This window comes from Xyrauchen texanus, chromosome 2, assembly GCF_025860055.1.
Source record: "Xyrauchen texanus isolate HMW12.3.18 chromosome 2, RBS_HiC_50CHRs, whole genome shotgun sequence".
NCBI lineage: Eukaryota > Metazoa > Chordata > Actinopteri > Cypriniformes > Catostomidae > Xyrauchen > Xyrauchen texanus.
In genome coordinates, this window is record NC_068277.1 from 8,921,783 (window position 1) to 8,933,962 (window position 12,180).

The 12,180-nt window shown below is 37.4% G+C and overlaps 1 protein-coding gene across 1 annotated transcript; it reads left to right on the forward strand.

Annotated features, from left to right (window-relative positions):
- Nucleotides 1-287: 287 nt before the first annotated feature.
- LOC127660428 (adhesion G-protein coupled receptor G5-like) lies at nucleotides 288-11,965 on the forward strand. Its single transcript, XM_052150644.1, has 13 exons — nucleotides 288-342; nucleotides 761-834; nucleotides 1,224-1,356; nucleotides 1,441-1,588; nucleotides 1,694-1,810; nucleotides 1,955-2,080; nucleotides 2,184-2,229; nucleotides 2,415-2,515; nucleotides 5,555-5,673; nucleotides 6,066-6,331; nucleotides 6,698-6,800; nucleotides 9,683-9,963; nucleotides 10,064-11,965. Exons 1-13 carry the CDS (start codon nucleotides 335-337, stop codon nucleotides 10,207-10,209), a joined length of 1,668 nt encoding a protein of 555 aa, XP_052006604.1. The 5' UTR covers nucleotides 288-334; the 3' UTR covers nucleotides 10,210-11,965.
- Nucleotides 11,966-12,180: the final 215 nt, after the last annotated feature.

Here is a 12,180-nt window from a genome sequence, read left to right on the forward strand (position 1 = left end):
ATTACACTTAGGTTTGTTAAATTATAAAAGTTAAAAGTCTAATAAAAGTTTTTTTTTTCTAATAAATGTTTATTAGAAATGTGTCAATCAAATAACAAGCATCGTTTTCCTTTGCTTCCCTGATCACTCCGATGGATTGTGTGTTTTGGAAAAACATGGGCTGGAAAAAACATATGTTAATTGAATGTGATGACAAGGCTTGCTATTGTTCCCTGCCATGATGAGCTCAGTGGGGTTGTGTCTGAAGCCATAACATTTGGCTGATGTAAATTTTTCAGTGTGTGAATTACAAACTCACCTCACAGAACTGTCTTCAACCATCATCAATTGAAAAATGAGGAGGTAAATGAAAGATTAGACCTAGGTTCAGAATAGTATATATATGAGTGTTGTTTCAACGTCTGTAACTTTGCTGTGGTTCTTGCTGATATTTGGTATGGTAGCACTACTTCCATTAAGTTCTCATTTGAATCAGTTGCTTCTCTTTGTTAATTCTCATTTGTAAGTTATTTTGGGTAAAAATAATTTGCTAAATGACATACATTTATTGTGGTTATCAAATTTGCTTGATCAAGGTAATTCTTGTTTGTGTTGGTCACTCTCACAATTCGGGAAAAGTTCTACTGTGTGCAGTTGTGAATCAAGTATAGGTACTTCGGAAAGATGTGTTCGCAATCCTCTCGATCTGTCAGATCGTATTGTGTATTTTACATGTATATATTCTAACCTCCAAAACTTGTATTAATCATTTGTTTAACAGAGTTCAAGATATGACAGTACATGTCCTGCTTCTGATGATAATCCATGGCATGGGTGGTCCAGCAATGTGCAAAGGTAAATGCACTCACTTATTCACTTTTAGACTGCTTTGGGGCGGTAGTCAAATCCCGAATGCCAGTTTAAAAATATCCTTTGGGTGTGATGCAGTTATTAAAAAATGTAGATGCATAATAAAATATTGTAATAATTTAGAAGTTGTATTAATGTTATTGTCATGTATTATGTCTCCAGTAATCTTGGGCTAGCTATGGAACAATGAGCTACTGTATGTTATATTATTGCATTTTCATAATTTAAATAAAATAAAAAATTGGGTGGGGGGAGGAGGAATAAAAAACAAAACAAATAAAAGTTAAAATCAGAAGAACTAAACAGAAAAAGATAACAACTAAATAGCAATCAAGGCATTAATGCATACATGCAATTTATTCTCTTTCTTTTAGATTCATTTGGAGAATACCTACGAAAGATCCACGATAACTCGCCTAAGCAGTGGACAAAAGCAGTGAACCCAACGACAAAGAATCCATGTAACATGAATGAAGCTACAAAGCAACAAATGATCGAGGACACTATGTAAATACCAACCTTTTTACGTTGTCTAATGTCTGATACTTGTTGTGGCTTGATTTCAACCCTGTTTATGTCACTGTTGTGTAGATGTCAGAGGGAACACATACATGAGGTTATAAAAGCTGACTTTTCTTTGCCATCCAAAGATTACATTTTCGAACACTTTACCATAAGCGTGTTTATGATCAATTTAACCGACACGGCAAAGGGTGTTGTGCCAATCACTGCTCCAAAGGTAAGATTCTTCTTACATTCATAGGGAAAAAACTGCTGGCAAATTAATAAATATATGACAATAAAATGTAGATGAAGTTTTATTAATTTAGTTTTGCCTTTTAAGGTAAATAGTTCTACTCAGACAGCACAAATATGGATTCCAGAGGAGGCTTTTCAAAAGGTCTCAAAGGATATTCAAAAAGTTGGTGTAGTCACCTATGAATCTGACGAGCAGTTTAAAGTAAAGTTAAATCTTATCCTTTTTTTCTTCTTTTTTACTGTCCTGTAAAGTGCTTTATTAGATTTGGAGTAAACGTGACACTCATTAAGGTATTATAAATTGGCATGTTGTCTTATGATACGTCTGTGCTTGTCACTTTCACAGCTTGGAGTGGGAAATTCGAGTATTGCCTCAGTCGTCATACGGATTGAAATTCCCGGGCATGAAATTGTGAATTTGACCAATCCACTCAAAATACTTTTCTCAGTGAATAATTACACAAACTACACTGTAAGTGTTCCTTTGAGGAAAAATGTCATCAAAGCAAATGTTCTCTGGATTCCAAAAGAAGTCCTGATAATAATATTAATTTAGTTTTTGTCAATATTCATAGGGAAACTACAACTATTCCTGTCAGTTCTATGATGAAAGAGTAACAGGTAGGAGTTTCACTGCACTAAAAATCTTAAAAAAGCTTTACAAGTACATTATGGACATAAGTCATTTGATATTGTTTCATTGAAATGTACTTAATGTGTATGGAAATACAGTAGTAAGTAATTGAAAAACATACTTATTATAAAACATGATGAAAACGCTTGATTTCATGCTTGATTTCTCTCAGGAAACTACACATGGAAAACTGATGGGTGTACCACCATTCGGACCAATGTTAATTTAGTGGAGTGCTTGTGTGACCATATGACTGCCTTTGCTGTGCTTCTGGTAAGTACCCTTTAAAACATCTTAGAAATGCTAACAAAAACATTTTATTATATTTTATTTAAATACTGTAGTTCTGTTATCTTTTATTTTTACTATTATTTTCTAGGGTGTTTAATGTTACGTTGTATGTTGTTAAGTTAAATTAATTGCATTGTTTTTCTGTCATGTTGATTTGTATAAACTGATTGTTTGTGTGGGTAACAAACACTGGAGAAGGTTGATTTTGATCAACTTTATTTTAAAGTAGAGTTGTTCTAGTAGGTTTATGCAACTTATCAGTTGAATAAATATGCAGACACCAGAGTGCCATCCCATAATGCTGGAAAGTTCACCAAAACATGTTGATTCTTTCATCATTTACTCACCCTGATGCCGTGCCAAACTCTTATGTGGAACACAAAGACATTTTGAAGAATGTATGAGGTATTTTTGTCCATTCGATCAGGGACGGATTACCGGATTACCGACCGGGCCAATGGGGCCAGTGACCAGGAGCTCTTGACTACCAGGGTTACCCTTGACTGCCCAGGGAGGCCCTGGGCTTTAAGGTTGCGCTATCTAGTTTGGTGATCCCCCCACTCGAAACCCCTTGTTGGCATGAACAACAAACTACTTTTGGGTGGAGGGGGGGCACTTGGAAATAATTGTAAATCAAAGGGCCTTTGCAAGTCATAATCCATTCCTGCATACAAAGTCAATGGGGTCATAGGGGCAGCATAAAGGTAATCAAAATGACTCAAGAGGTTTAATGCATGTCTTCTGAAGAAATATGATCACTTTGGTTGAGAAACAGCTCAAAATTGAAGTCCTTGTTCACTATAACTCTTGACATCTCTGGCCTAAATTAAACACAGTGCAGGAGGTGATTATTTGATGCTGCATGCGGTTGCCAGGTACTCAGTCTCAGTATAATTGCAGTATACTTCAATAATGATGTGTGAATAACAAAAATGTTGCATTTTGGGGGCCTGGGTAGATCAGCAAGCAAAGACACTGACTACCACCACTGGAATCGTGAGTTTGAATCCAGGGTGTGCTGAGTGACTCCAGCCAGGCTTCCAAAGCAACCAATTGGCCAGGTTGCTATAGGGTGAGAGTCACATGGGTTACCTTCCTTGTGGTCCCTATGAAGTGGTTCTCGCTCTCCGTGGTGAATAGCATGAGCCTCCACATTTTTATTTTCTAGTGTTCATTATCAACCTTTTTAAAAAATCCCTTTAACTCGCATCTGCATTTTCAAAATAGGACAAAATTGGAGGTGAAAACCGTAAACATTGCAAAACTGGTCCGTATTCCAAACTATTTTTGTGCACTTGTTGGGCGCTGAAGGGGATTCCACTCAAAGGGTCATCCAAACAAAAATAAGAAAGTAAATGTTTCCACAAAGGGCCTTTTCACAAGACTTTTATTGAAGGATACATTCAAACTGTAATGCCATGCTACCTTCAGAGTGCCCACATAAAGAGCTCTGTTCTTTGTAGTGAGTATGGCATAGGGATGATGACTTTCGATGATGACTTCCTTATTTTGGTTTGTGTACAGCTCTCTGCGCATGCATCAGGAGTGAGGAAGTGTGTTCATGAGCTTGTCTCATGTATGATGTTTGCACATTGTATGGGAAAAAACACATCATGCATTCTTCAAAAATATCTCATTTTGTGTTCCACTGAAGAAAGAAAGTCATACGAGTTTGGGATGGCATGAAATGATGAGAGATTTGACAATTTTGGGTTAACTATTCCTTTAAAAAATTAGAAGTTACACTGTAAAAAGTAAGAAGTGCTCACTCAAAACTTTGTTTGCGTTAGGTTGAGAAGGAAAGTTTTCTCAAACCAAGTATGCAGCTGACTTGTTAAATTAGCTTTTTATTTTTTAAATACACTTGATTTTATATATTCAGTAAACTTGATCATAATTTGTAATTTTATCATTACTTTATAAGTCATCCTCACTGCTGTAGTTTATGCAACCTAGTCCTAAAGGTGATATCAGGTGCATCTAGAGATGAATAGCCTGTAGACACTTTGAGTGCTTTATTAGGAACACTATGGTCCTAATAATGTGTCCGATGTGGTCTTCTACTGTTGTTGCCCATCCCCCTAAATGTTCGACATGTTGTGCATTCTGAGATGTTATTCAGCTCACTACAATTGTACAGAGTGGTTATCTGAGTTACCATAGACTTTCTGTCTGCTCGAACCAGTCTGGCCATTCTCTGTTGACCTCTCTCATCAACGAGGCATTTCAGTCCGCAGATATTCCTATTTGTTTTTGGCACCATTCTAAGTAAATCCCAGAAGATCAGCAGTTACAGAAGTACTCAAACCAGCCCATCTGGTTCCAACAATCATGCCAAGGTCAAAATAACTGAGATCACATTTTTTCCCATTTTGATGGTTGAAGTGAACATTAACTGAAGCTCCTGACCCATGTCTGCTTGCTTTTATATACAGCACTGCTGCCACAGGATTGGCTGATTAGATGATTGCATGGATAAGTAGGTTTTCAGGGTTCATAATAAAGTGCTCAGTAACATTAGAAGCCTCCACCAATAAGACTTCAACTTGTAAACAAGACACACATGTGTTTCAGTACTTAGCACAGAAACAATAGAGGCAATCGGCCATCATTAAGTAATACAATTAGATTTGAATAATCACTACATGACAAAAATCTAAAAGTGCCACAAATTAATAAAATCAGTAAAACAATCTAAATTAAGACAGTAACACTGGAATTTACTATTTATTTATGCTGGGAATCTGAGTATGTGAGCATGATCTTATAGTTCTCTTGATATTTTTTATTTTAGCTGGATTATAGGAATCTCGGATAAGTGATTTATCTCAATAAGACAAACCAGGATAGTTAGTATATTTAAAAAATGATGTTAACAAAAGGGGAAAATGATTTTGTAACTGTTGAAAATATTCATTGATAAAGATTCTGTGATTTAAATTTGAATTTTTAATTCAAATAATAATAATTTTGAATTTCACCTCTCCCCACTTCTCTTTCTCCCTCATTCACCCTGAATAGATTGAAGTGAAGGACGTTGACAAAATCAACTGGGAAATCTTGTCATACATCAGCTACGTAGGCAGCAGTCTGTCTGCATTCTTTTCTGCTTGTGCCATCTTGTCCTATATTGTCAACAGGTGTCGTTTTATTCTGCTTTCAAATAAATGTGTAATAATCTGTGCTGTGATTCATATTAATATATAATTTAATTTTCTATCTTTAAAGCCAAAGATGCATATACAGTGGGGTTCAAAATCTGTGACCACATGTCAAATGCTTCTATTTTTTCTCCAAGTTTATAGGAAACATTATATGATCAAATTAACAATTTGAGTGAAAGTTGAATGACAGCATGCACACTTTTGACATTGACTTCAGAAGTTTGTGCGAAACCTGATGATCCATGTTATCCAGCATTAATTGAGAATGCTTAAATGCAATGCTTTTCAATGTGATCTCAGACTTAAAGACCCCTCTATCCATGCAAAAATTATTCGTGCAAAGTGTGTTGATTGTGTGTGTTTCACAGTAATGCAAGGACAGAAGTGTCGAGCAGCATCCATGTGTCTCTGAGTGGCGCTCTGTTGCTCCTCAACATCAGCTTCATGCTCAGCGAGTGGGCAGTCACACTGACAAATGGGGTGTGTGTGTTTGTTGCTGTGGTGATACACTACAGTCTGCTGTGCTGCTTCACCTGGATGGCCATTGAAGCGTTGCATCTCTACCTTCTTCTGGCCAGAGTGTTCAACATTTACATCAAACGCTACATTGTCAAGCTGTCCCTGATCGGATGGGGTGAGCCAGAAGATCAAATATACAACAACATATAAAGATACTTTAGACAAAGTCTAACAGAAACACAGGAAGCATTAAAGCCAACATGAAATGGCATTTGCAACACAATTTTGATTTTGAAGGCATTTTTTATTTTACAATAAAATAACACATAACCAATGAATCATGCACAAGAAGACCAGGGACATTTATTAAAGTACACAGGATTATTTCTGATTTCACGTTGACCTAAAGTGGGTGAGAGATCTGTTTTTTAGAAACCGAATGCAGATTGGATCATGTGATATTAGATACATAAAAATGCAATCAGTAAAATAGAAGTGATCAGTTAAAAGTATGCTAATTGTCATTTTGTCCTCTTGACAGGAGTCCCTGCTCTTCTAGTTGGAGGTCTGCTAACAGTTCATGTTAGTCATCCTTTTTATGGCAAAAAAGAAGTTAAATTATTAGACACCAATACAACAAAATTGTAAGTTGTCAAATTATTAATAAGCACTTGAAACAGATCATTTAATTCAAACTCAGCACATTCTTTGCCAGCCCAAAACAGTCTCATGGATCAACACAATCTTATGACAAAACTTCACTGGCCCGAGTTTTTGCATGCACTACCAAAACGTTGCTGTTATAGGTCAAATGCCATTGACTCTTGCGTGTCTTGTGACCAATTTAGACATTCTAATGCAGAGACTAAAACGGTTCAAGGAAAAAAAAACAAAAATGCGTTTTAACCACTGATTTTAGTGGTTAAAACCAGCAAATGGAATACTTTTTTTTTTTTTTCGTACATTTTTGTGTCTATTCTGGTGATGTACCCAAAGCCGAATGCTTTACGTGGAAAGGCATGAATAATGACCTCCAAACAAAAGACGAATTCATCGAATTATAGAAAAATATTTGTTAGACTGATTATCCAAGAAGCACAAGAACCAAGCGATATTTTAAATAAACATCCGAAATTACTACTAAATTATGAACTTATGTCTGTGAACTGAACCCAATATTACTAATGTTTTAACCTTATGATTGAAAATGCACACAGTGTGTTTTCAAATTAAATGTCCGCAGTCTCAACTCCGTTTGCGGTCTCAGATTGTACGCGTCTCAGAAATCTGAGGTTGTAAAGAATAACATTAACTCAGATACTATATCATATATATTTTCCACTTCTTGAAATGTCTACGTTAAAGGAACAGCAAATTCTCGCATGCAATCCCAGATGTTCATGACTGTCTTTCTTCTGCTGAACACAAACTAAGATTTTTAAGCATAACATAAATCCATAAGACTCCAGTGGTTAAATCCATGTCTTCAGAAGTGATATGAAAAGTGTGGGTGAGAAACAGAACAATAGTTCAGTGGAGTCAGTGGAGGTTTTTCTCTCACACCATCTCCGTCCTATTATACAGTCCATAATTGGAATACAAATATGGATTTACGTTATTTTGTGAGTCATTGTTAAATGGGACACGTTCCTTTTATATGCATGGAAATGTAGTTCCATTAAATTAGTGGGAATGGAAGAATTATTAATAATTTCCATCTACTGACACACAAATCATGGCTAGTCTTAACATGGCTTATATCCGGGGCCTGGGTAGCTCAGCAAGTAAAGCCGCTGACTACCACACCTGGAGTCGCACGTTTGAATCCAGGGAATCCAAGAATTGGGGAGAATCCAGTGAATTTGGCATGCCAAATTGGGGAGGGGGTGGTTTCTCCCCTTTTCTCCCCAATTTGGCATGCCCAATTCCCAATGCTTTCTAAGTCCTCGTGGTGGCGTAGTGACTCTAAGTTGCCTCCGCATCTGAGACCGTCAATCCACACATCTTATCACATGACTTGTTGAGCTGCGGAGCCATTGCATGTGTGGAGGCGTCACGCTATTCTCCACTGCATTCATGCACAACTCACCAAGCGCCCCACTGAGAGCGAGAACCACATTATAGCGGCCACGAGGAGGTTAACCCAATGTGACTCTACCCACCCAAGCAATCGGGCCAATTGGTTGATTAGAAAGCCTGACTGGAGTCAGTCTTGGATTCCCTGGATTCAAACTTGTGACTCCAGGTGTGGTAGTCAGCGTCTTTACTTGCTGAGCTACCCAACCCCCCCCCCCAAAAAAAAACATTGTATTGGCACTTCTCTTCTGCAGGTCGATTTTGAAAAATGTATTAATTAATTTTAGTTTTTAATTTATTAAAAAACTAAAATATAAAACCAAAAATATTTCTAAATTCAAATTATAATCAAAATAATGGTGGTGAAAAAAAATCATCCTAAATCCAAACATTTTACTCCTTCCACTGGCCCCTTTTGCAGTGACTTAAACATAAAAATAATGTTAATAATTGAAAAAAATAAACAATAACCCTTTTGCAGTGACTTAAACATAAAAATAATGTTAATAATTGAAAAAAATAAACAATAACCTAAAACAAATCTCATAAAATTGAAGTTACCTCCTGCTGGTGGGATCTCCAAATTGCAAATGCAGGAACTGAATTTGGATTTTGCAGTGATTTTAAAGGTGGATTGAAACACCAATCAGTCGCAACGACCAAATTCTTAAGAAAGTAGCAAATTGTGCTTTGCGCCACATCATTTACATACAATGCACCCACAGTAGCACAAACACTCCCACATTTGCGCTGGCATGAAAATTGCGCTTAGAATTAAGCTGCGTTCACACAGCCAGCGACACACAGCTACAAATCCACCTCATCCCATTCATTTTCAATGAGAGCTGGCGACTTCCGGCAACACAAGCGACGGCGACCGCTGGCGACCGGATGTGGGCTTGTCCAGCGAAGCAACAAAGTTGAGAAATGTTTAATTTTATGCAAATGAAGAGCGACTTTCGGGAGCGACAGCCAATATGAGAGAAGATGGTAGAGCTCACGTGATCCTAATATTTTAATAATAGTAGTCATTGTAACGAAACAGTGATGTGAACTGGCGACATGCAGCAACGAAGTAGCTGGCAGTGTGAATGCAGCTTTTGTTCTCTCATGAATATTGGATAAGACATTGCACAGTTGCAGCACATTGCGCACTCACGAAAATAGAGCCCTGATTATTAAAAAAATCTTTGTGTTCAGCAGAAGAAAGAAAGTCATACACTTCAGTATGGCAGTAAATGATGAAAGATGAAAGAATTTAAATTTTTGGTGAACTATCCCATTCATGTTTCTCATGTTTCACAAGTAAGGATTCCCATGTATTTGTGAACCAACCTGAGCACAATGTAAAATTCCTGACATGAAGTGAAGATTTCACAGCAAAGCTTTAACTGAATATCTGCACTATAGGCCTTGTAACTTTCATTATGTTTTATATTGTACATTACAGTTGCTGGATCACAGAGCCTCTTGTCCTCTATGGAGTGAATCTTTGCTACTTCAGCCTTGTGTTTCTGTTCAACTCACTAATCCTAGTCACTGTGTCAAGAGAGATCCTAAAGCTAAAGCACTTGGACAACAAGCAAAAGAAGAGAGCAGTTTGCAAAGATGCCAGCACAGTGCTGGGCCTCATGTGTCTGCTGGGTACATCATGGGGTTTGGTCTTCTTCAGCACTGGATACACCAACTACACAATACTTTACCTCTTCTGCATCTTAAACACAATGCAAGGTAGGAAATGGTAGCAATGCAATTTGGAATTGAGACCTCAAAGGGTCATGCTGGATTGAGCTTTATACATCATCTTAAATGTTGCTCTGTCTGATCGCAGGCTTTTCTATGTTTTTGTGGATATGCCGGACAGCGAGACCAGACAAACAACAAGTAACTTGTACTGAGTCTCTATCCACAGTGGACACCTCCACCTCTGTCAAAAATAAAAAAGATCATAAACCTCAAACACAATTTACAAAATGACATGTCGCAAGGTTTGATCCAGTTAAAATGAACCATTGTTTTATTATAGTAATATGGTGTTAATATAATTACCTTGTTTAATTTTGTGGTTACTATGACACTAGGGGTCTCTCTTGAGAGCCTTTTGCATCTCTGATCTATGAGAAAAGGCCAATTTGAAATTGGCAGACAGAATTTGCATGTCCCGCCCCCGGACATACAGGTATAAAGGGAGGGAAATGCATCTGTTCCATTCCGAAATTTCTTTGGAGCCGACTGGTTGAGTATGCAGCGAGCTGCGAGTCACACGCTGTTCCTCCCATCTCTGGGTGCGATTGCTGTTGGATCTATGGTGCATATCAGAGGCGTTCTCCTTCTCTGCACGGCAGTGCAGCTTTGCCCCTGGGCACTTCGACAGTGCAGTAAAAGAAACATTTTCATTAAAAGAGGATTTTCTCTAAAAGAGCAATTCACAGCGGCGTTGAACGTCCTTTTCAGGACGCATCTTTATAAAGATGCCCTTCCGCCCCTGTGTAGTTCCTCATAGATCAGAGATTCAAAAGGATCTCAAGAGAGACCCCTAGTGTCGCTTCTTCGACACAACGTCGAAGTGAGCGACAGACGGGGAACTATGGTTACTGGAGTAAAATCATGGTTAATTTTTGTAAGGGATAGTTAGTGTTAGGTTTAGGGGTTGGTGTAGAGTGTCTGTAACACAATAGAAACGGTGCAGCAATGCTCCTATACTGTATGTTAGTAGGCTATTTTTATATATATTTATAATTAGGGGTATGTGGCAGACAAGCTTCTTGTTCATTGGGAAAAGCAGGAACCGGACTAACAATCAAAAAGACTTTAATTCAACGTAAAACACTGAACTGAAACTTCTGAAACTACTGCTGCGTGCTTGCACGAGTGCGTCTCTCTCTCTCTCTCTTTCGCTCTCTCTCACGCTAATTAGGCATCTCAGCGCCAGGCGTGAATCCTCTCTACCCGGCCACACCCTCCTTCTCGTCACAGGGTGCAAGGAGTATCTATCACTATTTGCACTTGGTGCAAATAGTAGCCTCTGCCTAAAATAAAATATAATAAAAAAATAAATAGTTTAAGAAAATCTATTTGTAAATGATTTGTATATACAGAATTGTGAATGCACTGTTGTTCATTTAATGGCATGCCATTATATTTTACAATAAATCTATACGTTTAAAATGCTTGAGTTTTATTTGATGATTTTGTTTTTTATCCCCTCTGTAATACAATAAATTCAATTTAGAATATTAATGTAGTGTATGTAAATGATACCAAGAGATCTGCAGTGTTCTCTGAGGCAAGGTCAACTTTATTTAAAACTGAATGACTTCCTGACGCTTTTCCTCTGCAGATTGCCGTCATTGTGGACGTTCCTCAATTTGGCCACAATTTTTAGACAATTCTATGTAATGCTACTTACTGTATAACTATGAAAACATAAATGATAGGGGTTATGTGTAATATTGTCACTGATGCACAGATGACTGACTGATTATTCCTTACCACGGAGTGGTGGTGGCGTAGTGGGCAAAAGCGCTGAGCTGGTAATCAGGAGGTTGCTGGTTTGATCCCCACAGCCACCACCATTGTGTCCTTAAGCAAGGCACTTAACTCCAGGTTGCTCCGGGGGGATTGTCCCTGTAATAAGTGCACTGTAAGTCACTTTGGATAAAAGTGTCTGCCAAATGCATAAATATAAATGTAATTAACACGCAGAGTGGGGATATTTGTAACAATATTAAAATCCCAGTTAAGCCTCTTAAGTTTTTGTCTTCATTTGTGCTTTATTTTCTTAAAGGTGCACAATATTTTCCCATTAAGCTTGTGTCCCTTTTCCACAAAGCATAAATCCCTAAAGAAATTAATAGTACTAAAAAAATATTTTTATTTTTAATTAAATATATGAACATTTACTCCTATCATATCAGTATTCTAATAAAGACTGTTTTATTTTACATA